The following is a 24,972-nucleotide window of genomic DNA, read 5'->3' on the forward strand; positions in this document are numbered from 1 at the left end:
TTAAAGTATTTAATAAATTAAACTTTAAAAAGAATTTAGCCATTTATTTTTAATTATTTATATATATTTTTAAGAATTAAAAGCTTTTAAAGCTTTTAAAAAAAATTTTTAATAGTAAGTAAAAAGAAGTAATAAATTATATATTTAAATTAAAATTATTTAACTTTTAAATATTTAAATATAAGTTATATTTAAGGCTTTTAATTAAGCGGTTGCGATTTATATGGGGAGGCTATAGCTGTAGTGTAGTGAAAAGGTATTTTGATTTAAAAGGGGTGATTTGGATGATTGGCAGGTGGCTCAGGTGGGTGGCTGACTCGTGTGGGTGGCTAAGACATTAATCCCTCACGATCCTCAAACGAAACGTCAGCCGGCATCGGCGAGGGCACTTGCGATGGTAATTCCACCGTACGACAGTGGCGCCCTCTTGCGCGGCCCTCCTGCAATTAATCCTTAGCTGTACGAGCTGTCATCATGTCTGTTGAAACCCTTACCACCATTTCCCCAATCACGAACAAGCCCATCCTGACCCGCAAGGGCTTGACGGATGCTGATCTCCAAGCCCTTCCCGCGGGCGCCACAAACGCTTTCGACTCGTATCGCCGAACTTCCCTCGCCGACAGACAGCATATCGTGAAAAAGGCTCTCAAATTGCTCAAGGGCAAGCAAGATGATCTGGCCAAAGAGATCACTGAGCAGATGGGGCGGCCCATTGCATATACTGCGAAAGAGGTCACCACCGCTGTAGCACGTGGCGAGTATCTTCTGAAAATTAGCGATGAAGCTTTGAGCGACGCCGACGGTGAAGCTGAGAAGGGCTTCAAAAGATATATCAAAAAAGTACCTGTCGGTCCTGTGCTCATCCTATTCCCATGGAATGTCGGTATTATGTTCACTCGCGCCTAGACGTCTGGTCCACTAAAGCCTGTCTAGTATCCCTATTTGACTCTTGTGAACTCAATCGTGCCTGCCCTGCTCGCTGGAAACCCTGTTATCCTCAAGCCTTCACCCCAAACCCCCACCACTGCCGAGCATGTCCAGCAGGTATTCACTGAGGCAGGTCTTCCAGAAGGCGTTATCCAATACTTTCACTGCGGCTCTCTCACGCTGATCGAGACTATGGTCCGATCACCTCAAATACAGCTTGTGTGCTTCACAGGTTCTGTAGCGGGTGGGCTCGCTGTACAGAGTGCTGCAAGCGATCGTGTCGCAGTGCGCGTTGGCCTTGAGCTCGGTGGCAAGGATCCAGCCTACGTTCGATCTGATGTTGACGTCAAATGGGCCGCCGAAGAGATCGTGGACGGTGCGGTCTTCAACTCCGGGCAGAGTTGTTGCAGCATCGAGAGGGTCTATGTGGGTGAGAAAATCCACGACGAGTTTGTTGCTGCCATACAGGAAGTTCTAAAAGGCTATAAGCTTGGGGATCCTTTCGACCCTAAAACGCACATTGGCCCTGTCGTGTCGAAGAGATCGGCTGAAACCATCCGCTCTCACATAAAGGATGCTCTTGATAAAGGCGCAAAGGACTTAACACCAAAGAACGAATCGTTCAAATCTCCTCCCGCTGATGGCAACTACGTTCCTCCGACCCTCTTGACTGAGGTCACGCATGACATGACTGTCATGACGGAGGAGACATTTGGTCCAGTTATCCCCGTAATGAAAGTAAAGAGTGATAAGGAAGCCATTAGGTTGATGAACGATAGTCAGTTTGGCCTTACCGCGAGTATCTGGACCAAGGATGTTGCCAAAGGCCATGAACTGGCGGACGATGTCGAAGCAGGAACAGTATTTGTAAATCGCTGTGATTACCCAAGCCCAGTGAGTGACGTGCAGCACTTATAGCTACTGGTTGCTAACTGCTTCTAGGACCTCGCCTGGGTAGGATGGAAAAACTCTGGGAAGGGACAGACTCTGAGCAAGTTTGGCTTTGACCAGTTTGTGAAGCTGAAAAGCTATCACATCAAGGATTACCCGAAATAGAAAGCGTATCGACACGGTATGGACTAAGCATTATCGTTAGTGGCAGAGCACTCTCTTGTTTCCATGCGACCTGCCACGCATGGGGGACTTGTTGGATGGTGTTAAGCTAACCTGAGAAGCAAGGTCTTTATGCGTATAGAAGTGGCATAAACACGTCTTCGCCTGACTCCGCTTTGGTGAAATAATCTGGTTAGATGATATGTTCGTCTGTGAAACTTTATCCTTGGAGTCACTAATTTGAGACCAATCGACTTATAACGCAGAACTTATGCTATACGGCTTTATGTTCACAGACGCGTCGTCTGCGCGCTAAAGGTCTAGCTGTGGAATGTGCCCTGAGATGCAAGGAACGTAGCACAAGTGCTCAGCAAAGGAAGTTACCGAATATAGAGCATCAATGAACAAGATTTGGAAGCAGCTTTTTCCTTAAATGCACATTACCGAAGCATCTAAAAGATAATTTCTCAAACTCATTCCTTTGCCGAATTGATGAGCTTGAGTGATGAGATGACTACAGTTCTGCATTTTGGTTTTCGGGGGAGCGCAAAGGTACTACAATAAGCCCATAAGTCTTGTGCAATCAGCATTCCTTGAGCTTCCGGATAGTCAATCCCGTGTTCCGCTTCATAAACTTGGAAACAAGGAATGTGAAACTTCAGCATTGTCTGATTTTAAAGGCAAGGAATGGGTGTTTCCTCGCGTGGCAACTCATATCCATGAGAATTCACCAGGAACGCCTCATATCCGACTGTTCATATATAGCCCTCAGGAGCTTTGAAAGACATTTCTAGTCACCACCAACTTGAGTAACCACCTTCGCGGTGCTCATCTCATCCGACACTCGTTTCCCGTGGCCGCTCTGTACGATTGGTGTCTGGCTGTCCGTTCTTTTAGCATTGAGCAAGCGTATTCTAATCCTTTTACTGCATCTTCATTCTCAAATGCCTGCTTATTTATTGCAATTTGTCCTTCTTTTCAATCACACTGTCGGCAAAGATGGACTCGTCTGCGGGAATCATTGCTGCCTTCCAGCGAGTTATGGCGTGTTGCTCCGGCAAACGCAAGCAGAAGCGGGTATTGCAGATTGTGGGAACTCCTACTCTAGTTGATGAAGTAGCTACTAATCCGCGTATCGCACTAGAGCTCCCCCACAGATGTTCGCCGCGTGGATATATGCATGCCCGGTCTCTCGGAAGATTAGTACGTCAACCCCTGAGATCCCCCCACCCAGATCCCTCTGCTCTCCAAGGCTTCAAAACGCAATAGTATCCAGTCCAAGCAAGCCGCCCCTTCTCCCCTCTCTAGCACATATGCCAGGCAGAACACCACCACCTCTCCCTCACCTTAACCTCGCCCCCTATGACTCCACCCCACATCGCCCTCCCATCCCATCCCATCCCATCCCATCCCATCCCATCCCATCCCATCCCACCAACCCCAAACTAACCACAACCACCAGCCAAGCCTTCCTCCGCGCCAAAGCCGCTGCAGACGCCACCCGCATGTTCGCCAACCCACCCCCCTCGCCGTTCTCCTCCCCCGTCCCGCTCCCGCTCCCGCTCCCGCACCAGCACCCGCGCATCAAGCGCGTCTGGGAGCACACGCGCAAGCTCAGCGCCTCGCTGCCGTGCGGGTACCGCTCGGTGCACGGCGCTGCGGGCCGGGAGGGTGGTGGCGGGGGTGAGGGCGGGTTCGAGGCGCAGAGGATTGATGGGGTTAAGGGGGGGTGGCGAGTAGGATTCGGTGATGTTGGAGGGGGGGAGTGATGGGAGGAGAAGGGGGGGTGGGGATTGGGGCGGTGGAGGTGAGGGGTAGGGGGTGCGGTTTGGGGGTGCGAGTGGGGGATTGGTATAGGGGTGTTGGAGTAGGAGTGGGAGTAGGAGTGGGAGTTGGAGTGGGAATGGGACGGAGAAGCATATAAGGGGCTAGAAGCGGGATCGGGGGCGGGATCGTAAACTCGGTGTTCTTTGGTATCTAAGACAGACATAATGGGTCCTGCGAGGACCGCCGTACAATCAATTCAGCCGTAGCCCGCACGCTAACTGATTGTCTGTGGACTGCCCCATCTCATCCCATCCCATTCCATCCCGTCCCGTGAATCGATGCAAAACCCGCTCAAACGCCGCGCTATCATTATTTGGATTAAACAATCAGATATTCCAACCTCCGTACCTCTTCTCAGCACTCCTCAACTCCCCTCACCCTCCACACCTCCACCGGCTTCCTCGGCGCCTTCTCTCCCTCCCCCTCCCCCTCCCCCTCCCCATCGCCATCTCCCTCTACCTCCTCATCCCGCCCTCGAAAATACCCTTCCTCAGCCGTCTCGGTCATGGCGCGCTTGGGCCTTAGCTCCTCGGTGCTCTGCAGGCCGTGCGGCGTCTCGGAGCCGGAGCGCGAGGTCGAGTCGGCACGGCTGCATTCCTTGGGCGTCGCGCGGTGGTGCCGCACGAAGGTGCGCAGGCTGGGGAGGCAGACTGCTAGGAGACTCGAGACGATTTCGACGAGAGCCCAGACATCTGTGTGGGGGGGTTAGTTTTTGGAGTTTAGGGTTCGGTTTTTAATTTAGGTTCGGGTTTGGGTTCGGGTTTCAGAGTTTGGTTGAAGGGGAGGGAAAGGGGGAGGACGAACCGATCGTGTGCGTGATATCGGCGCGGGGCACGTGCTCGACAAGCTTGAGCGTAATGAAGCGGACTAGCGCGGCGACGATGCTGACGCTGCCCATCAGGAAGACGAAGATCAGCCCCGTGCGCTCGGCCTTCCCCAGCCGCATGCCGGCGAGCGTGGAGACGGGGATACTTAGGATGACGAGGTCGGTGGCGACGTTCGTGAAGGTCGAGATGGTCACGGATTCGATGCTGTGCACGGCCGAGCACAGGTGTCCTTCGATGTTCCAGTTGCTGGAGATCGGGCTGCACCAGAAGGCGATCAGGCACATGTGCAAGATGAAGGTTGCGAGAGTGAAGATGGAGGCGCACCAGAGGACTATGCGGATGCGCTTGCCTTGCAGGCTGAAGAGCGAGTAGTAGAATGCCAGGAAGGCTGCTTTGGAGCACCACAAGCTGATGTAGATGAAGAAGAGCGAGATCCAGGATACGTAGAGGAGGTGTGCAGCTTGGTCCCAGGGTACCATGTAGTAGAGTGATGAAGGAGGAGCGTGGACGTAGCGTTCTCGTAGCGAGTTTTTCCAAGCGTTAATGCTGATTAGCACGATTCCGGAGAGCCAGGCCATGATCACGAAGCTATCCGAGAGGTTGGTAGAAAGGGGATGTGAGCCAATGTGTCGCCGGCGGAGTGATAGCCGTAGGAGGATAGGTATTAAGGCGACCGTCATGAGCATCCAGTCGAGGGCGATGAAGCCAGCTGCAGGGATTGTTCAGTACTCTGTGGTTATGAGTCTCGAATTGGTGCTGCTTACGGAGCGGAAGACGAATATCTGAATAAACCATTTTATAGAATTCAAAGGCGACTGAAAATTGAAGAGAAGAAATTCGTGTCGTCGTAAAATCGTATATGCAGCAGTAAAAAAAGATAATAAAAAAAAGAGAAGAATTAGAATAGCTGAAGACGAAAAGGGTATTAAGCTGGCAGGTAGGAGGAGAAGAGGAGAGAATAGATGAGGATTGGCACGGGTTGGAAGTGATACAGAACGCTAGATCAGAGACATCTGTGAGGTATGTGGAGATAAGAGGTAGTCATGGCCAGCGGTTCATGATTGTGGAGTAGCATAATCTGGGGTGATGGGCCTCTCATAAGTAGTGTTGTCTTGCACATCGTCAGTGAGATCTTCCGGTAAGCATATGGATGTGGGGGTCGCAAAGCGCATGAGTGGTGCACCGTGAGATAGAATCGTCACATAAAATCACCACAGGGCTGAATGTTCCTGGGCTCATCGACACCAATAGCATGGCATCTGGTGCAGCCTCTGTCTGTGGGTGTCTGTATGTCAGCAATCAACATCTCCCAGGACATGGCCCAGTGGGCAGCATTCGCGACTCTATTTCGGCTTCTTTCTCGCTTGACCCGGGAGCCTGTTTTGGGGCTGTGCTGACGTCTTACCCCAGCATAGTCAGCAGAAAATAGCTACAGTGGTGTCGGGCCAGGCCCTCTTATTGACGAAGCTCACCGTTTAGCTTCATCGGGACCGTCGGGATGTGGAAGCTTGATATTCCATCTGTGGAGAAGTCGCTCCACTGCATTATTCAGACCCAGATTTTACTAGCTCAAGTTGCGCGCGCATTATTCTAGCTTATACTGTATAATGTGGAAGAGCGAATATATGTGGCGCCCTTGGCTGGCCGTTCTAGGCGAATGGCCATGTCCTGATGGTTAGCGCTGCGTTGATCAAGCTAGCTGTGCACCTCTAGCAAAGCTAGTCGTCCGGATTGCTAATTCTAGACGAGAAAGACGACGGTGGTAAATTCGGCAACGCTAACCGTCCTTCGCATGTAGACGAGCATGGCCAATTTTAGGAATTCGGAGTTGCCTCATCATTTCAGTTAGCATCACTGCCATCTACATCACCGACAGTCAAAAAAATATTTGTGTGGTGGGGTTGGGAAGCGGTGTCATTCAGGCGCTGATCTAATGGTGGGGTTGTGCAACTCGCAATTTGTACCTACAATCATGTGCAGAATTACATAAGCGTGTAGGTGGTCTGGGGCGCCGTTCTAATTTTAGTAGAGATTTGCGGGCTCAAATATCTACTGGTTGACGCTCAAGTGTTAACCGATAGTTTTATTAAAATTTGGGTCATATTGTTTATAAGCATATTGAGCCGATTGAAACGCTGCTAAAATTATATAAAGTAGTGTTGTAGTTCCTATGCGATTTTGGTCTAAAGTTTTAATTAGCAGCTTTTTAAAGAATGCTGCGAGGTGACAAGCTCTGCACCACTCAGTCACCAGGTAAACCTGCAAAAGGTGTCACACTGGAACGCAGGTGTATGATGGTGTGGGACTCCATAAGGTGGAGTCGTCGCGAAGAACGACTCTATATATTGTCTCAGCATGCTCAGACCACATGGGACGCCGGATAAATCCGGCCCGATGGCACTAAACCAGTTTAGGCCATCTGTCCCTGTGTGGTCTGAGACACTTTGGCAGACGTTTGTAAAGCACGTCGCTAAATCCACATTGCTAATATTACGGGATATTCACTTTTTATATTACAACGAGTTTAGGTAGCTTGAAAATCCATTCGATTATTATTTTGAGCCTCTGGCGAATTAAATGGTCTATATAAAAAGTCTCCCTGCCTTCCCGTTCCTGACATTAATTTCAAAATAGCCGTGACATAGTTTGCCAAAGTGTACAATACGAGAATTCTGCCAAATTTTCCAAGAACTTACAGCCCTTAATTTTTACTGCCCTGCTACCTGCCCTACTACTAACCTGCTACTACCTTACTACTGCCCTACTTGCTTGCCCTACTGCTGCCCTACTGCTGCCACTACTGCCATTACTGCTACTGCTGCCATACCGTCCCTACTCTAGCTGCTTTGCCACTACTATCTAGGCTACTAGGCAACCGCCTAGCCGTTATTAGTTTATATAACTGCGTCCGCTTAAACCTTTAGGTGTAAGAGCTTTTTTATTGGTTATATAGCAGGATCTCGCAAGTTTTAAACCGCGCTAAGTTAGAAGGGTTGGCGGTGGCTGGTTACAACTGGAGCAATAGCACGGAGGCTACTGCGGAGACTGCGGAGACCGCTACGGAGATTGCTGCGGAGATTGCTGTGGAGATTGCTGCGGAGGCTGTTGCGGAGGCTATTGCGGAGGCTGTTGCGGAGGCTGTTGCGAAGGCTGTTGCGGAGGGCTGCTTGTGGAGGCTATTGCAGAGGTTGTCTGTAGAGGCTGCTGCCGAGGTCGCTGTTGGGCCTGCTCTTCTCCTTCTGCCTATTGTAATACTATTTGTAGCTAGTTAATCCTGTCACGGCTACGATGCTACTGGTTGCTAGAGAAGTGGTGTAAAACTACCATATAACGGCTTTGTGGATATTAATAAATGACCATTGTATGTTGAACGTCCATACGTTCGCGCCCCAAGCGTCTTGAAAGCTTGAAGTTCTAGTTGCTTAGTGCATCTTAGCCTGCATCTAGTATCCATCGCTAGATGCAGATGCCCAGATATACTACCGTCTTTCTGCATCGAGAAGCTTGAGAAGACTGGTTCCTGCTAGATTAAAATAGGGGTTTATTCCACGCCTTTTAGATGCACCCATAGCCGGCGGCAGTTGGTTCTGAGAAAATCCATCAATTAGAGAGCGCCTGATAAAGGTGACTCTAATGCAGGTATTGACAGGGATAATAGATGTGGCCTGTTACTTACATTAATTTCGTCAAAGTTAATGATTTGCCTCATACAAATAAAGCGCGGCTCGGCTTCCAAAAGCTTGCCAAAGCTCGGCTCCAAAAGCTTGCCAAGGATGCTCAGACCAGAAACAGATCGATCGATCGAATAGGTTAGCTTGCGGATATTCGATTATCCGCGCAGCGGATATTCATCGGTTTCTTGGTCTGAGCATGCTGAGTCAACTCTATATAACTATCTAAGTGACGATCACGTGATCTCAGGAAGCTCCCTACCGACAAAAGGTAAGCGAGTGACTGGCAAGTTGCCAGGCTTTTCGGGTACGATAAAACTGGCCCATTTGGCACGTGCGCAACCCCCAAAAATCAAGAGTCAAAACACCACATATATTAGATCTAATACCTCGTCATTTGACAGTGTAATCGTCTACATTTATGAAACCGCTTTGTGTACCACTCGTACTGCTTCCGAACCTTCTTTTGGTCTAGCTCCTCCTTAAATGTATGTGTAAATTGACGATTATTTTAAGTGGGTTGCGCACGTGCCAAATGGGCCAGTTTTATCGTACCCGAAGAGGTACGCTGACTCCGTCACCTGACAAATTTTAGAATATTACCGCTTTAATTCCTTAGCTAATAGTAAAATAACTAATAGTTTTATTAAAAATCGGGCTACCTTCCGTTATTTACTAAATATTATTAAATAACTTTATCTCTTTAGAATATTTATAAAAGCTGTGGTTGTTGTGACTTTTGACTGCAAAAGCTAATAAATATCCAAACAGCCCCTTTTTTAAGGTATAATCTACGCATTTTGATTAGCGTGATGAACGCGCGCTTTCAACCAGATGCGCCAGAGTGGTGTAGGTGGTCTGGGTACGAGATAAACTCGCAATGTAATGTCCAGATCTGAGAGGTCAGATTATCTCTTATATCTCAATCGTCAACCTCAACCATAAGAGCAAATCCCTCTGCCATTTTAAGAACTGTCAACACAGACATTGGCTTGCACGAAAATCGACGTGCATTAGTCCGATGGCTGTCAGCGTTCATGGAATTTAGAAGACGGTGGATGGCTTTGAGACTGACCATAAACACGGCCTTTTTAAATACTATTCGATCATCTACTGGTCAACTTGGGACCTCGTTTGCCCAATGTTTTACACTTAAATACTATACATGATGTTGATACTCTACAAATAAAATTATTTTTGTCTGACCAGAACGAGCAATAAGCTCATGAGGATTGCACCCGCACAGGCACCTTCTAGGGTAGCAGCAGTCAGATCAACCTTACGCACGGTGATGTGTCTGTCGCTGAACAGATCGTGAAAATATTCTTTGGATCGTCGAATTGCCGCGGGCAATGTGTCTCGCCATGACAAGGGGGAAGTGGTTGAAGGGATATACCCTACTGGCTTTGCATCCTCGGAATGCGGGGGAGTAGTTTCGACTTCTTGTGACATTTCGACTGCACTAGGCTTTGAGACCTCGGGAGAATCTGCCGATTTTAGTTCTTCAGCCGATGCAGCTACCGCTTCGGTGACTGGGGATTGTGCATCGGAAGATATCGGAGTAACAGGTTCTTGAACAGGTTTCTGGACAGATGACTTGGCCTCTCCTAGGCTTTCCAGCGAAAGCTCAGCAGGCTCTACTACCGAATCGATTGCAGCTTCCACCAATGGAACATCTAGGGGTGCTGGTGGAGGCGCTGGCACTGGTTTCTGTTCGTCCAGCGCACTTCGGATCTCCCTCACTAACCGTCTCCTTCTCCATGGGTCGATGATAACCAATGATGTGAGCAAGAGGAAAATGTTCAATCCCATCAGCCCAAATGTTACCCATGTGCTGTTGCGCCGAATTGTATCGCTCCATATTTGTTCTTCATGGTACTGTGATCGTTCCTTCTTTTCTAATTGTGACCTTGCTTCCTCCAGAGCTGTATCAGCAGCCAGAACGCTGTCTTTTGCCGCCTGAACAGCTTGGTCATTGATATGTTCTGACCTAATTAAGGCCATATAGCGCTCGAGGTCCACTGCAGACCACGAATGCTTGCGTTCTAGCAACCCAACCACCTCTTTCTGAGCCGAAGCTTGTTGAGCATGCGCTGCATCTAAAGTCCGTTTGGCTTCATCCACGGCGGCGCGGCGGGATTTGACTACCTGTTCTGATGGCCGTGTCAATTTCTGACTCTATAAGTGACAGGAAAACGGTGCGAATAGATGATTAGGAAACCATACCTTGCTCTTTAATCGCCTGCCTTAATGCCTCAATACCAGAATAATCTGTTCCGGTGTAGTTATTGACTTTCTGAGTTACAACTGCCAGCTTAGGTAGAAGTTCGTCCATAATCTCAGTTAACCGCTTAGATAAATTCCATCTCTGGCCTTCTCGGTGTGAAGGAAGGTCCTCCTGTGGTACTCGGGAGACTGTAGGTTCGTTCTTGGGAGGGACTGAAGCTTCCGAAGAGGGTGGAGGAGGGGTAGTTTGCGGGGAGGTCTCGGATTTTGTGGGCTGTGAAGGATCGGAAGGTTTCCCTAATTGAATCCTCGAGGATGAGAAAGGCTGGTTAGGAACGTATATCGACAAGTTGCCGGAAGGTATTTGGAATCTAGGACTTCTGCCATCCCACAGAGAAGAAGCTCGGAATTGGCACCGGACGCATACTGACGATGATCTCGTTGCCGACTGAACGAGAAGTCCGAACGCCCTCTTGCCAGTTTTAGGCGATATCAGAGAAGCGGCATGTTCGAAAAGCGAGCGCGAAGCATACTGAAGCATTGGCCTCATTGCTAGCCGTGGCGTGGAGCTCACATGAAGAGGGTTGCATGTGGAGTTGTAAGGAAAGGCGGCTTTCATGCCAAGCCTTCATTCAACGCCGCCAACCGAAATGCCGGGATGCCATCTTTGGATGACTGAAACCCATAACTTTTTCTCAGCCGCTATCTACAACTCATTCTTCCTGCAAAATCTTCATAGGACCGAATTTCTTCACTCAGAAGGTTTACGAAGTCTGACGGCAATCATGGGCGCACAAACCGGCCTTCCCGCAATGCAGACCGGCCCAAAATTCATCTTCTTCACCGACTTCGACGGAACTATTACACTCCAAGACAGTGAGTAATGACCTGTCTTTCCTCGAACATGAGAACGCCGTTCTCCAGATTCGACAATCGCAAATCCCGCCAAAGTTTTCATTCATTATCGATATCGTGAGTTATCGAATGCAAGCTGAAAACCTCAGGCAATGATTTTATGGTAGGTGGAGAGTCGCTCTACGATAGAACTCTCATTGATGCGTATGTAGACCGACAATATCGGTTATGGACAAAAAAAGCGCCGTCAAGGCAATATCGATACGCTTGAAGGCCGTACCACATTCAGGTAAGCGGTTTCATGAATCACCTTAGTATTACGTTCAAGCTCAGCACTACTGGCCAGAGACTCGTTCAAGGACATGATGGACAGTGTTAAGAAGCCGTATCCTGAGTGCATCAAGTTCCTTGTTGACAACATCAAACTCGACCCCTATTTTAAGGAGTTCTTCCAATGGAGTCTTGAGAACAACATTCCAGTAGTGGTCCTCTCATCTGGGATGGAACCAATTATCAAAGCTCTTCTGTCTTCTCTAGTTGGACCAGACTCGGAGAAGATGCAGGTTATTGCAAACAACGTTGCTGCCCGACCTGGAAAAAGCATTGATGAAGAGGGTGGTTGGGAGATCACCTTTCACGATGAGAGGTTCGCTTGAAATGCCTTTGGGCAGTGCTTGGAAAGCTAACTAAATCTTTCAGTGGATTTGGCCACGACAAGTCCCTGACGCTTCGTCCATATGCGGAATTGCCGGAGGAAATTCGACCAACCATGTTTTATGCCGGTGACGGTGTATCCGACCTTTCTGCCGCCAAGGAGACGGACCTATTATTTGCAAAGACGGGTCATGGTACGTGTCCTATTCAACTTCCAATATTTCTTTACTGACCAGCTGCCAGATTTAGTTTCTTACTGTACGAGGGAAAGCATCCCCTTTACCCTTTTCGAGAGCTGGCAGTCAATCCTGGCCAAGACTAAGGAGATAGTGTAAGTTTATTGTCTCCCAATCGTAAAATAATTCCCTAACAGGAATCGTAGGGCCGGAAAGATTTCCGTCAAGGATGCTGCTCGCGAAGGTTATGAGCAATATAAAGCTGGCGAAGCAGGCCTGAAGCCTGAAGCCTGAAGCCTAAAGCCTGAAGCTGACGGGGCAGTGGAACAACTCCTTTAACCCGAATTATAGATTCCCCAGAGAAACTTAGACGGCAGCTTAGCCCTAGATAGATACCTTCATTACGACTTGCATATAGAGATAGACTCGTAGATCAGGACAATGACCATATAAGAATAGAAATGCTTGGTTCGATCTTGAAGTATTGATCAGATATGATCCTTGAACAGCCTTCTGCAATATTAAAGACCCCTGGACAATATGAAACACTATTTCCATACTAAAACGCGTGTTGATCATCTCCAGAAATCATACTATACAAAGCATACCTTATAATAGTTGTCGCGTTCTACCGCGTCCACGCTCCGCACGCCCATTCGACAATTGCTGGCAGGCTGTGGCTGAAATACATTTCCCGGTCGAAATAAATATCTCAGAACCTTGCAAGCACGTTCTTCGAATCGAGCCGACACTCCTTACTTACTCCAACCCCACTGTATCAGAGTTCGGAGGACACGTTCCTCCACGATTATCCGCCGCTCTCGCGGCACCAGCACCTCCGAACCCAGCTCGAGGCATCTCGACAGGAAAAGCAAAAGCACACATAACCACCATGAACACAGACCCAACAACGGGGCAACCGCTGCCACCAGACGCCATCCAACGCATCCTGTTCATCGCGCCCAAAGTCCACATCTACCAGATCCCGCCGCTCTCCTCGACAAAAGGCTACAGCGCCGCCTCGTGGACGGCAAACAACAACCAGCGCCAGATTTTCACCGCCAGGCTGCGCATCCTCGAGACCGCGATCCCCATCCCGAACCCAACTGCCGCCGGCGCCGGCGCCGGCGCATCGTCATCCCCCCTCAACTCCTCCGCCACCACGAGCTCCGAAAAAGTCACCACGACACTGCTGCTCGAGGACCCGTCGAACGGCGCCCTGTTCGCCGCGGCGCCGTACAACGCGGCGGCGGCGGTGGAGCAGGCGCTCGACTCGTCGCGGTTCTTCGCGGTGCGCGTCGTCGGCGACGGCGGCCGCAAGGCCGTGCTCGGCATGGGCTTCGAGGAGCGCAGCGAGGCGTTCGACTTCAGCATCGCGCTGCAGGACGCGCGGCGGGTGCTGGGGATGGAGAACCCGGGCGCGGCGGCGGCGCCGGGGCGGAAGCCGCAGCCCGAGGCCAAGAAGGCGGAGGAGAAGCGCGACTTTAGCCTCAAGGAGGGCGAGATGATCACGGTGAATATTGGCGGGCGCGGGAGACGGGGGAGGAGTGCGGAGGATGGCGGGGGGAGAGAGGGGAAGGAGGAGGCTGCGTTGTATTCCATCAGACCCCCGCCTGGCAGCGGCAATGCCAGCACGGGTTCTGGTGCTGGAATGCCGTTTTTGCCGCCTCCCCCCAGTGCGAGGGAAGTCAAGGAGGAAAGGAGAAGGAGCAGGCAGAATTTCTCGCCGCAGGATTTAGGATTTGATGATGGCGAGTTTGGGGAGTTTCAATAGAGGCCCTAGTTAATACTATTGGGAGGGGCAGTGAAATCTCACGGATAGAGGATACGAGGAGTATGGAATGAGTAATAAGGAAGTCACGACCATAGTTTCCATTTAGCTGCATTACATGGTGTTTAGGAGAACCTTGATGGAAACTTGTGTTAATGACTTCTATTCTGTAGATTACAAGTAGCGCCGCTGCGTTTGCACGTATTATACAATCCATTGCGAATCCGGGCGTACGTCCTGGATACAAACCTCCATCTAGAATTAGGCCCCTATGGCCTTGTATACCTCTTCTGAAGCCACTGAGAGGTGGATTGCTGCAAGGTAATATTCGAAGGTATATCCTCCGGGGATGCTAAGTCCTGATCATCTCCACTCCACGAATCGGGTCGGAAATGGGCTGGAAGTGCAGAGTTATGCCGATGCATAAATGCTGACGGCCAGCGCCTGAGGACGGATGTCTAGTCTTTTGTCCATCTGGGGAAGGTTAAAAATAAAGCCCAGTTGGTAAGATGAGGTGTCGTCATATGTAACGTGAAGACCGGGCGCATCAATCCGACCATCCCTGGGCGGCTTTGTACAAATTATCGATATCACGGACGAGGTCCTCGGGTGTGAAGCCATCCTCACAATCCTTCCACTTGCCCCCATCCCGAATGCAACGGATTTCGTTGTTTAGGCGGACCTGGAAAGGGATTAGAATCTTTCTTTTTTCCCTTTTTTGTGGTGCTCAGGGGCGAACTCACTGTACAGCTCTTAGTAACGTTTGCCTCTGCGCTTCTCTCCACGCTCTCTCGCAGCATTCCCATTGCATAGGCCCCACCATCCTGGCTCACACAGTGATTGAGTTTGTCAAAGTCGATGCCATGCTCCAACGCGCAGTCTTCTATTAAGTCCCGTTCTGGAATATCCTGGTAGTCGCGGCTGAGGCACATGGTGAAGCCAAGGTATATCTTCGGGTCCGGGTATAAGGAAGCTGCGCAGAGCTCAAGTATATTGCCAAGGCATTCGGTTTGACCGTGCATGCATTGTACACCATCGTCATCGTTTGTTACCCTGTTGGACTGTTAGGAGGAAGTTCGCATGTAGACAAGATGAAAACGGACCTTCCGATATACGAAAGCCGAAAGTTTACTTTGCTGGAGACATTTTGCATGGTTGGAAGAATGAGCTGTTGGAGGCAGTCTCTAGCGTCGGGGCATTTCGACCTGAGTAGTAGGACTTGGTCAGAAAGGGCGGGAAGCAGCGGAGAGCGATGAGACGGACATTATGTGTATCTCGAGAGGGACCTTCATTTCAGTGAAATGATCATGAGTTGGATCCTGACACTGGAAGCTCCTTGCAAGCCAGAAAAGGCCGATAATGAAAACAAAAGCAGCGGAATGGAAGCGATTGGGCTTCCCGGTCAATGGTCGTCGAGGCATGGTGTTTTCGGTGGTAGGGAAGGGTGGTGTCTTCGCGTCCATGATGTTCGGAGCAGAGGTAACGGGACGGGGGGCCGCCTATATAAAGTCGGATGCTGATAAATTTTTAATGTCATGAAGGCGCTGATGCGAGATGATGGCAGTGCTGTCAGATTTCAGCCTCAGTCAACTTTGGGACTTCTAGGCCCGTTTGGACGCGAGCGCACTATTGCAGGGCTGCTCGGCACAGACCAACCCTTTTAGGATTGCGGCAGTGACACTCCACAGCAACCTCATATGCAGCCACCCAACCTCCAGGCTCTCTTATTCTTCAGCCAACCTTCACGCCCCTTTACCGGGCGCCTAGGTGATCTCTTTTCTTTTATTCTCCCGCTGTTGCGTTTTGTAATATCGAATTTCCTTCACTCCGCAACTTCCTCTTGTGCGCCAATTGTCTGCTATATGGCGCATAAAATTGTCATTGTTGATTGAGTACTTACCTCTTTCTCTCTCATTGGCCTTCATTCATGGGCCTCGCCATGGATAATCTTGAAAAAGCTATTTGCGATGAGAGTGCTGTGCATGAATTGCTCTCGCCTCTTACACGGCGCGTCGATGAGGCCAGCTTACTTGAACTAGCACAAAAATTCTCGGAAACATACCGACTGCTAGCTAAAACTTCAACGGAGCATTTTCTGACCACCCCAGTCACTATTCTGCCCACTGGAAAGGAGAGAGGCAAGTTCCTGACCATCGACGTTGGTGGAACCAATTTAAGAGTCGGATTCATTGAGCTTCTTGGGGAGAATGAGGATGGCTCCCCGGTTACTGCTCCTCATTCTAACAATGCAAAATTTCCCAAAATCAGCAGGTCTCACGAGAAAGCCTGGCCGATCGAAGAGCATTTGAAGATGGACCAAGCGGAGGACCTCTTTGCATGGATTGGTGACTGCATTGCCGAAGTCATCACAGACGCGCTCAACGAAGCTTCTGAAGTCGGTTCTGCAGAAGCACCTTTTGACGATGAGCTACCTCTGGGCATTACTTTCAGCTTTCCAATGACGTATGACTCCTTTTTCATACTAAAACATATTTTCATATTTTTGTCATCGCAGAAAAACAGAAATGAACCGTGTTGTTCCCCAGTATAATTCTATTTAAGGAATTGCAGCTGATAGACACCTTTACTCAGGCAGTCTTCAATGTCGGAAGCTACGCTGATGCCCATGGGCAAAGGCTTTGCGATCACATCTGACCTCAACCTTGGCAAAATGCTTCTATCTGGCTATGCACGTCATCTACAAGAAAGAAGTACCAATGGCGAGCTCAATCATTCCGAGGAAACGCCGTCGAACAAGAGAAGGAAATTGTCGAAACTGCCTAGGCTACGTATTGCTGCTATCACAAATGATACCGTGGCCACTTTCGCATCCCTGGCATATGCTACGAGGTCAACTGCCAATAGCCGCGTGGCTATGGGACTCATTGTCGGAACAGGCACAAACGCGACAGTCCCTATGAAGCTTGACTATCTCCACCCGTCAAAGATTGATGCGCTTGCTCTGCCCGGTCAGGATGATCCAAACAAAACCGTGGTTATAAATACCGAGTGGACCATTCGAGGCACTGATATTCCTCTTGTCGACCTCGGAATAAGAACTAAATGGGATATGGAATTGGACAGGAAGAGTGAAGCACCTGGCTTCCAACCTTTCGAATACATGACTGCAGGGCGATATCTCGGCGAGATTGTGCGGCTTGTCTTACTCGACCTATTATCAAGCCAAAGTGCTTTAGGTGGTGTAGTCGGTCTACCTACTGCACTGGAGCGGAAAAACTCGATATCTACAAGATTCCTTGCCACAAAGGTTGCGCCGGAAGATACTAGGACACTCGATTTGGACCTAGAGGCGCTCTTCCCCACGCCTCCAACACATAACGGCATCTTCTGGACTGTAGAAAAAATCAACTTGCTCCGTGCGATAGCTCAAGCTGTCCAGATCCGATCTTCGGCACTCATTGCAGCAGCAATAGTTGGACTGCTTGCTTGTGTCGGAGATATTCAATTGGTCTCGACCCAGCAAAACAAATCCGTTGCAGTTAAACCTGCGGAAGAATATGAAAATGGAGATACCCAAGCCGAAGCAGATATCGAGGAGTTGGTCGTTGCTTACACTGGGGGCACAATTTCGCAGTATCCGGAATGGCTTGATACTTGTCAGAATTGGATTGACATTCTTGTAAGCAAGGGGTCAATAAAGAATAAATCCAAAAGAGTTGTTCTTCGGGAGGCGTTGGATGGCGGCACTATTGGCGCTGCTGTGTTAGCGGGCATGACTGATGGCGCAGCTTAGGCCGGCGCTCGGCATTGCATTGCGGGCTTGGGAAATTTAGATGGTGCCAGGTTTAGGTCCATGATATTGATCTAAATATCATTTCACCATACTTGTTTACCAGATTATCGATGTGCTCTTAGACGGTCGGTTTCGATTGTTTCCAGCAGGCGTTGTAGAGTGTTTCGTCTCGTTATCCGTTTTCTCTGCTCGGAAATTCCTGCTTGAGGCAAGGAAATGGTGGACTAATTCCTATAAACGGTCATTGCGCAACCTTTTTGCACCTTTTTGCATGTCGCACACTTATTGCAGTATTCCGTTCTATCAACTCGAGTCAAGATTCTTTACCCCTAAGATCAAGATGCAACTACCCGTTAACCGCAAGAAACAAACAAGAGCAGACATATCAAGAGGTGTTACTTTCCCATCCCGTACTAGTTTTTTAGTGCGGATCCCATTCTTGAAAAGGTTTCTGCAAGCATCCGGAATGCACTAGGAAACATATCTTCTCTTGTTTCTCTCGGCCGACATTTTGTGGCCGCCTTATCATATGTTTGCGGTTTTCGGTCGCAAGAAGTGCAGCTACCCGTCAGTGCGCTTTGAATACTCCTCCATTCGCACGGTAGGTTTCCATCATCTAAGGCCGCAAACAAGTCTTTGATACACGACAAATGGCTACCTACCCCGGCTGAAAGTTCCACGACTGCGGCAGCGATACCACCCACACATTTCATCAGGTCCGTTTAAGTAAATACGCCGTTTCTATCTTTGCTACCTCCTATGGCTCTTTCAGGAACGCCGGCCTCACAGCCGAATACCTGTTGCTAAGGCCTCGTATACTAAGAAACTCATGAATCACTGCGGCGTGCGGGGATTTGAACAACTAAACCTAGAAATTCCTAATGAGCTGTTGGCACACCTTTTTAATACTGCTTCTGGACTATAAGGACTTTGGTTCTCTTGGAAGAGTATTTTCACCTGATCCGGTCCATATGCTAACGTGCTATGACGGAGTAATAAATCAATCCGCATCAATACTTTTCAAATAACGCGACCAAATCACCGATGTCAAGATAACTTAATCAATCATTCAATCCTTACATATTTCCGTCAACTGCCAGAAGATAATCACCAATTGGATACGCCACGAAGGACACGCATATTGTTAGCCGTTCTAATTGTCGAAATACAGAAACCAATGCTTTCAAATGCTCAAGTACGAAGCTTTTATCTGCATACACCTTCTCAGACTTTTCTTCGCCACTTCTACAGCACAACTTCCACCATGTTATTACGCCGCAGGCAAGCAAGCTGATTCCCGCGATCATCCCATGCTTCGAGGGAAATGCAATATCTTCCTGGCAAAACACATGGCTCTGCCACCACCCCCGGCAGCTGCGGCCAGCACTGCCGGCGATAGACCGCTCCGAAGTCTCACCCCAGCGCGACGCCTTCGCCGCTCAAGGCCCCCACCCAGCATCCCGCCCATCCTGCCCCTCCCGACAAACACACAGGACTACGCTAGCTACGCCGCGGCTTCCTTCGGCGTACTCGCCGGATAGGCAGACGAAACTCATCGTCGGCGTCCATTTCGTCCTCTTCCTCGCTAGCGCTACGGCGATGTGATTCTATCTGCGGTCGCGGTCACGGTCGCGCTCCTGCTCTCAGTAGGATAGTGCGGAGGACGGAGGGGATGCTAAGCCGGCTGCTGTAGTGCTACGGGTGTTGATGGCGCTGGTGCTGGTGCCGGGTGGCAGGGGTCGGGGTTTCGCGTATAAGGCGGAGCTGCCGGGGAGTTCGGGGGAGGTGTGTAGCGGGGTGGAGAAGGTGGGGGAAGGAGCGGGGAGCGTGGGTGGGAGAGGGAGAGGGAGAGGGAGCGGAAGAGCAGGGTGGAGCTAGGCTGGCGTGTGCGGAGGGCGAGGCGGCCCGGCGAGGTGCGGAGGTATATGGGCTTGGGGAGGTTGGGGAGGATGTTGGGCAGGAGATGGTGGCTGGGTTTAGGGCTGGGTTTATAGCTAGGTTATGGATGGGTGGATGCCCACGAAGATGTTGGTTTAGCTGTCCCTGCGAGGCTTCGGATTGGAGGCGGGGGCTCTCTTGAATGGGGTTTATGGTACGATGGGACGAAATACATGCTCCGTATCTACTTGTGATAGTATATACCGAGCATCGCGCACATTTGACGCTTTTCAGAAACCTCTTTACCGCACTGCTGACCGAATGCCATGGAGTCGGCCAATCGACGCTTTTCAGCAAGTCTCGGGGTGCGAACAATTGCGTTTAGGTTAGAGGATTGATTTAGTGTCTATGACAAACAGACAGGAAGTAGCAGCCAAGAGCATATTTACAGTAAAGGAATAAAGGAAATGATATGATACCCTACCACAACCACGGCTCGTCATCTCATCCACAACCACGGCCGTGACCAACAAGAGCAAAACCCAAGCCCAGCACAAACTCTTTTTTAACCCCCCACCCCTACTTCGAAGTATCCAAAACATACTTCCCCGCAATCTCACCCGCCTGCATCTTATCATAAACCATCTGCAGCTCCGACAAGCCGACGACCTTGTAAGGCGCCTTGATGAGCCCGCGGCGGAAGAAGTCGATCGCCTCGGCCGAGTCCTTGCGGTTGCCGACGTAGCTGCCCTTGATGGCGATCATCTTGACGACGGTCTCGAAGACGGGCGCTTTCAGATACGCGCCGGCGGGCATGCCAATGCAGATGACGGAGCCGCGGGGGCGGACGTACTGGGGGAGTGTTAGTTGATGTGTGGAGCGGGGGTGAGAGAGAGCGGGAGTGGCAGGGAGTTAGGGAGGAAAGGGGTGAGGGGTTGTCGAAGAGCCGTAAATAGAACAGGGGAAAAGGAGGCAGAAAGGACAAAAGGGGGGCGTGAAAGGGATAGGAGAAAGGAAAAAGGAGGAAGGAAAGAAAACAGCCAACCATACCTCCGCAGCCTGCTGAAACGGCCTCTCATTAACCGCCACCAAAATGACCGCATGCGGACCGAGCCCATCCTCCGTCTGCGCCTGCACATCCTTAACGACGTTCTTGCTCGTCGCGAAATCCACAAACGCCTCCGCGCCCAACTGCTCCAGACACATCTTCTTTTTCTCATCCCCCGTATCGATCGCGATCACCCGCAGCCCCATCGCCTTCGCGTACTGCTGCGCCAGCGACCCCAGCCCGCCGCCCGCGCCGACGATCGCGACGGTTTGGCCCGCCCACGCCCCGGACTCTTTCAGCCCTTTGTAGACGGTGATGCCGGCGCAGAGGACGGGCGCGACGGCGTCGAGCGGGATGTCTTTATGTAGGCGCGCGACGTGCGCGGCTTTGGCGATGCAGTATTGCTGGAATGAGCCGTCGACTGTGTAGCCTGAGAGGAGTACGTGCGGGCAGAGGGGTTCCTGAAGGAATGGAATGTTAGAGTGTCAGTTCGGGGGATGGAGGAGGTATGGTGGGGGGAATGGGGGAGAGGGTCGACTCACGTCTGATTGCTGGCAAAAGTCGCAGGCGAGACAGCTTCCGTTGATCCACTACATCGCGAAGCCAATCGTTAGTGTAAAATCGATAGGATTGAGGTTTAGAGAGGGGAGTGGCAGGGAGGAGTTGAGGGAGGGGGTTCTCGCAAAGCCTCAATTGAGTTTCCCGGACTAGATAGAGCTGCACCAACCTTCACACCCACATGATCACCAATCTCTATATCCGTGACCAGCTCGCCCTTCGCGACGACAACACCAGCGCCCTCGTGGCCGCCGACGAGTGGCAGCTTGGTTGGCAGAGGCCAGTCGCCGTTAAGAGCGTGCAGGTCAGTGTGGCATACGCCCGAGAACTTGATGTTGATCAGGACCTCGTCCGGGCCGGGCTTTTGCACAGGGATTTGCTTGTATTGAACTGGACCGCCCGTCTTCTCGATGACCTGCGCCCATTGCATCTGGGGGATTTCTGGGGCCATTGCTGCGAGTTGTTTGTTGGATTGACTAAGTGAGAGTTTGAGGTATGTGGCAGAGAAGGGTGCTTGGTACTGTAATTAAGCTGTGTTTGTGGGAAATGAGAAGAGGAGAGTTGCGAGGGATTAGAATCTCGTAGGTGGAGAATTGGTAATTGAGTAATGTGCTGTAGAGTAGAGCCCCACTTGAGAACAGACGTCAGGGACTTTATATATCGAATGACGGCCGTCACCAGAGCAAAGCTCGAGACCTCCCAAACCCACCTTGGACCGCACCTCCCCTTCCAGCCGTTCCAGGGTCACGGCAATGGGCGCGAAGGATTAAGCTTCGACCATCTTCTAGAACTGTTGGGAACGGCGCGTTCCCGTATTGGTATTCTCTCTCTCTCCAGCGGAAGCACCTCCGGAACGTGACTACAGCTCTAGAAGCATACTGCAATGCAGCAATTGGCTATCTTTGGTGGCTCTATGCAACAAGTGCAGCGTAGAGGGGTTTGAGGGTTACATGTCGGGGGATTTCCTGACTGGAGCATCGGATGATGGTCTTACGACTCTGCGGGGCGGATGATGTAAAGCGATGGAAGGCGCAATTGTGCATGAAGAAGTTGCGGTGCGCTGACATGGTCTGACTTGGCGGCACTGTAAATCGTTTTTTTGTGTGCCAGGCACCAAAGAGATACCGGAGAATTAGGGCGGTGCTGGCATGGGGGGGTTGAAGTCTATGGAGCGGTTGGCCTGATGTTTGAGTTAATCAGCTTCCTCACCTGATCTATTAGACGGTCATGGCCGATGCCATTAATCTCTCTAGCATTTTATAACGGGTAATAATTAATAAGACTAAGGATCGTAACATTATGATTATAAATATTCCATCTCATAAGGTAAAATGCTTCGTAGTTATCTAGAGTAACGGTTCGTAAGCCAAGCATACTGCCTGCCATCCATCCTTAACCCCTAATCCCTAACTTCACGAGCGGGCCATACAGTTGCAAGGGAAATACTCGCAAGGCCTGTGTATAGATATCCATCGCACTAAGTAATATCCGTTAGGGAATGTAGAGAAGTAGACTTTCGTTTATGCTAGTAAGGGGGTCTGTTATCGCATGTCGATCGGCTTAAAGTGCCATGAGACATGCTAGTTTGCCGACATCAACAGAAGCCGAAGCTAGGGTGTGGAGAAACTATGGCGCGGAGGTAATCGACACATCCTCATTGGGTCGAGCTAGGAGTGATATTCCTAGACTCTAGATTTGGCGTCGTTTATTTAAGGCTATCCCCGCAATTATCGTACTATATCCACGGGGAAGAACTTTATAGCTAATATTAGCTTTATTTAAGCTTCGCGACTTTCTATTTATACTTATTTTAACCAAAGTCTAGTTTTACTAAAATTAAGTCTATATATTGTTACGGACGCTTTAAGTACGATGTTACGACTACTAGGAGAGGAGTCGGAAGCAGCTAGTTGGTTAATCGAGGCACGGTCTAGAATGGAGCCGGTAGAACCATGTGACGAGGAATGGTAACCGAGGTCATATAATGTGCTACGTATTAAACAAAAGGAACGGGAGGAACTTACGTACCTTACGTATAAGACGTACAAGACGTACCTTACGTATAAGGAGGATTTCTTAGGAGTACGGTTGTGTATTTAAAGGACCACAGTCCCTACCCAGATAGTTCTTTTCTTTGTAGTAAATCTTAAAACATAATTAAAGTTAATCTATTAGGTAACTACTCTACTAGTTATATTTACGTTATTAACTATTCTATACCTATATACCTAGCCCACTAATAAGTTTACTATAGTATTTCCTACAAGGCTTTATTACATATTCACTACTAAGGTTATTGTAAAAGAAGTTAAATAATATGCTACTAAAAGCAGTAGCTATAACGGCGTCCACAGCGGCGACTACCTTAGGATTAGTTAATAACACTAGTATAATAGATACTAACTCGTAACTAGTTACTATTAGATAGCTATAGAAAATAGTTAATTAATTAATAGATAACAACAGGATACTTAAAGAAAGGATTAATGGGATTAGAGCAGTAAAGGTTAAGCTACTATTCATTAAGTAATTCTTAGGGGAGAAGTTAAAACTTAAAGGATTCCTTATATAAATGCACTTTAAGGTTATATAAGGAGTAAAACTAGTAACATCTATTAACTAAGTAGCCTATACAGGTCTATTCCTAATAGGGAGGGCACTTAAGTAGTTTAAACTATATCTTACGGAGATATAGGAATATAGCATAATAACTACTAACTAAAATATATAATATATATTTGCCAGTTAGAACGGGTTTATAGAATAATTAATATAAATATTTAGAGACCTAGAGGCAATTATAACGGTAGAATAAAAGCTTTAAAACCTAGTATAATAAACCCTAGTAATTAAGTATATGACGCAGTTTTAAATATTGGCTATATAAGTTAAATAGAACAATAGGGCGCTTATAGTATAGTATAAATAGGGACTTAAGGTAAAAGTCTAGGACATAATTATTCTAATAAAAGATGCGGATACTCTTAGGAAATTAATTAATTAAGCAATTAAGATTAATAATAGAATCTACCAGAGAGAGTAGACTAAGAAGGGTTAGAATAGAGTTCTATAGTTATATAAGGCGTAGAGTACGTAATAATAAAGTTAAAGTTAAAAACTATAGTATGGCGTAGAGCTAATAGACCTAAGTAGTACTAAAGAAAACTAAAAATAGAATAAATAACTATGGAAACCTAGAGGATAAATATTAAGTAATTAAAGGTTTAAGAAGCAGAGGCCAAATTAGGAATCTTAATAGTAAAAGACGTTTAGGCGGACTCTATAATAAGAAAAATAGTTTACAGAAGAAGCTTATATAAATTACAGGAAACAGGGTTACTATATTAAAGACTATAAAAGTAGTTAGAGTTACTATATAGTAAAAGAGATAAGACTAGTAGACGATTTATATATATAGAGGGATAATAGTATACTATAGGGAATAAAAGAATATTTAATTAAAAGTTTTGCGTTTTATTATAATAACGTATATGTAAGAGTATATATATTAGGTCCCGCCGCGCTTGCGACAAGTTCGCAAGCACAATTGTAACGTTTCCCGCCCCAACGTCGCCATTCGGCCAAAAAGACACGGAGTGCTTGCGAACTTGTTCGTAAGCGCGGCGGGATCTAATATATATACTCTTACAATTGCCCTCCCCTCTACGCGTTCGTCCTCGAACGCTAAGCCACAGGGGGTCCGCACACGAAGAGTCGCACCATATATTAGGAGTCCCCAGTAACATA

General features: G+C 48.8%; 9 protein-coding genes across 9 annotated transcripts; 5 read left to right on the forward strand and 4 right to left on the reverse strand.

Annotated features, from left to right (window-relative positions):
* Positions 1-474: 474 nt before the first annotated feature.
* On the forward strand, positions 475-1,983 carry K441DRAFT_583516 (aldehyde dehydrogenase; the record flags this gene model as incomplete). Its single annotated transcript, XM_067644499.1, has 3 exons — positions 475-879; positions 934-1,821; positions 1,870-1,983. The coding sequence occupies 3 exons, from the start codon at positions 475-477 to the stop codon at positions 1,981-1,983; spliced, it is 1,407 nt and encodes a 468-aa protein (XP_067499104.1).
* Positions 1,984-3,160: 1,177 nt separating this feature from the next.
* On the forward strand, positions 3,161-3,749 carry K441DRAFT_699756 (uncharacterized protein; the record flags this gene model as incomplete). Its single annotated transcript, XM_067653183.1, has 2 exons — positions 3,161-3,183; positions 3,443-3,749. The coding sequence occupies 2 exons, from the start codon at positions 3,161-3,163 to the stop codon at positions 3,747-3,749; spliced, it is 330 nt and encodes a 109-aa protein (XP_067499105.1).
* A 34-nt stretch (positions 3,750-3,783) lies between these two features.
* K441DRAFT_619358 (uncharacterized protein) lies at positions 3,784-5,922 on the reverse strand. Its single transcript, XM_067645871.1, has 3 exons — positions 5,399-5,922; positions 4,612-5,343; positions 3,784-4,499 (listed from the first exon to the last, which is right to left on the reverse strand). The coding sequence occupies exons 1-3, from the start codon at positions 5,427-5,429 to the stop codon at positions 4,162-4,164; spliced, it is 1,101 nt and encodes a 366-aa protein (XP_067499106.1). The 5' UTR covers positions 5,430-5,922; the 3' UTR covers positions 3,784-4,161.
* A 3,399-nt stretch (positions 5,923-9,321) lies between these two features.
* K441DRAFT_708229 (uncharacterized protein) lies at positions 9,322-11,113 on the reverse strand. Its single transcript, XM_067653764.1, has 2 exons — positions 10,532-11,113; positions 9,322-10,458 (listed from the first exon to the last, which is right to left on the reverse strand). Exons 1-2 carry the CDS (start codon positions 11,079-11,081, stop codon positions 9,497-9,499), a joined length of 1,512 nt encoding a protein of 503 aa, XP_067499107.1. The 5' UTR covers positions 11,082-11,113; the 3' UTR covers positions 9,322-9,496.
* Positions 11,114-11,400: 287 nt separating this feature from the next.
* On the forward strand, positions 11,401-12,748 carry K441DRAFT_667472 (uncharacterized protein). The gene is made up of 6 exons (XM_067649843.1): positions 11,401-11,549; positions 11,599-11,675; positions 11,733-12,032; positions 12,086-12,234; positions 12,284-12,371; positions 12,423-12,748. Exons 1-6 carry the CDS (start codon positions 11,547-11,549, stop codon positions 12,508-12,510), a joined length of 705 nt encoding a protein of 234 aa, XP_067499108.1. The 5' UTR covers positions 11,401-11,546; the 3' UTR covers positions 12,511-12,748.
* A 90-nt stretch (positions 12,749-12,838) lies between these two features.
* On the forward strand, positions 12,839-14,248 carry K441DRAFT_667473 (adaptin ear-binding coat-associated protein 1 NECAP-1). The gene has a single exon (XM_067649844.1). The coding sequence runs from the start codon at positions 13,109-13,111 to the stop codon at positions 13,988-13,990; it is 882 nt and encodes a 293-aa protein (XP_067499109.1). The 5' UTR covers positions 12,839-13,108; the 3' UTR covers positions 13,991-14,248.
* A 286-nt stretch (positions 14,249-14,534) lies between these two features.
* K441DRAFT_583555 (uncharacterized protein) lies at positions 14,535-15,408 on the reverse strand (the record flags this gene model as incomplete). The annotated part of the gene is made up of 4 exons (XM_067644500.1): positions 14,535-14,669; positions 14,731-15,040; positions 15,091-15,192; positions 15,251-15,408. 4 exons carry the CDS (start codon positions 15,406-15,408, stop codon positions 14,535-14,537), a joined length of 705 nt encoding a protein of 234 aa, XP_067499110.1.
* Positions 15,409-15,688: 280 nt separating this feature from the next.
* On the forward strand, positions 15,689-17,948 carry K441DRAFT_276280 (hexokinase-2). Its single transcript, XM_067640906.1, has 2 exons — positions 15,689-16,450; positions 16,580-17,948. The coding sequence occupies exons 1-2, from the start codon at positions 15,915-15,917 to the stop codon at positions 17,739-17,741; spliced, it is 1,698 nt and encodes a 565-aa protein (XP_067499111.1). The 5' UTR covers positions 15,689-15,914; the 3' UTR covers positions 17,742-17,948.
* A 2,101-nt stretch (positions 17,949-20,049) lies between these two features.
* Positions 20,050-21,811, reverse strand: K441DRAFT_708234 (GroES-like protein). The gene is made up of 4 exons (XM_067653765.1): positions 21,395-21,811; positions 21,210-21,257; positions 20,670-21,128; positions 20,050-20,471 (listed from the first exon to the last, which is right to left on the reverse strand). The coding sequence occupies exons 1-4, from the start codon at positions 21,674-21,676 to the stop codon at positions 20,199-20,201; spliced, it is 1,062 nt and encodes a 353-aa protein (XP_067499112.1). The 5' UTR covers positions 21,677-21,811; the 3' UTR covers positions 20,050-20,198.
* Positions 21,812-24,972: the final 3,161 nt, after the last annotated feature.

The sequence above is a fragment of the Cenococcum geophilum genome (genome assembly GCF_001692895.1).
Source record: "Cenococcum geophilum 1.58 unplaced genomic scaffold K441scaffold_55, whole genome shotgun sequence".
Classification (NCBI taxonomy): domain Eukaryota; kingdom Fungi; phylum Ascomycota; class Dothideomycetes; order Gloniales; family Gloniaceae; genus Cenococcum; species Cenococcum geophilum.

Coding starts and splice junctions, on each gene's coding strand:
- K441DRAFT_708229 (XM_067653764.1), bottom strand. CDS start 11,081: ATGAGGCCAATGCTTCAGTATGCTTCGCGCTCGCTTTTCGAACATGCC. Junction 10,459..10,531: donor GCAGGCGATTAAAGAGCAAG/GTATGGTTTCCT, acceptor CACGGCCATCAG/AACAGGTAGTCAAATCCCGC.
- K441DRAFT_276280 (XM_067640906.1), top strand. CDS start 15,915: ATGGGCCTCGCCATGGATAATCTTGAAAAAGCTATTTGCGATGAGAGT. Junction 16,451..16,579: donor ACTTTCAGCTTTCCAATGAC/GTATGACTCCTT, acceptor ACCTTTACTCAG/GCAGTCTTCAATGTCGGAAG.
- K441DRAFT_708234 (XM_067653765.1), bottom strand. CDS start 21,676: ATGGCCCCAGAAATCCCCCAGATGCAATGGGCGCAGGTCATCGAGAAG. Junction 21,258..21,394: donor GTGATCATGTGGGTGTGAAG/GTTGGTGCAGCT, acceptor TTCGCGATGTAG/TGGATCAACGGAAGCTGTCT. Junction 20,472..20,669: donor CGTTTCAGCAGGCTGCGGAG/GTATGGTTGGCT, acceptor ACACTCCCCCAG/TACGTCCGCCCCCGCGGCTC.
- K441DRAFT_667473 (XM_067649844.1), top strand. CDS start 13,109: ATGAACACAGACCCAACAACGGGGCAACCGCTGCCACCAGACGCCATC.
- K441DRAFT_667472 (XM_067649843.1), top strand. Junction 12,235..12,283: donor ATTTGCAAAGACGGGTCATG/GTACGTGTCCTA, acceptor ACCAGCTGCCAG/ATTTAGTTTCTTACTGTACG. Junction 12,372..12,422: donor GCCAAGACTAAGGAGATAGT/GTAAGTTTATTG, acceptor CAGGAATCGTAG/GGCCGGAAAGATTTCCGTCA.
- K441DRAFT_619358 (XM_067645871.1), bottom strand. CDS start 5,429: ATGGTTTATTCAGATATTCGTCTTCCGCTCC. Junction 5,344..5,398: donor AGATATTCGTCTTCCGCTCC/GTAAGCAGCACC, acceptor CAATCCCTGCAG/CTGGCTTCATCGCCCTCGAC. Junction 4,500..4,611: donor CGATATCACGCACACGATCG/GTTCGTCCTCCC, acceptor CCCCCCACACAG/ATGTCTGGGCTCTCGTCGAA.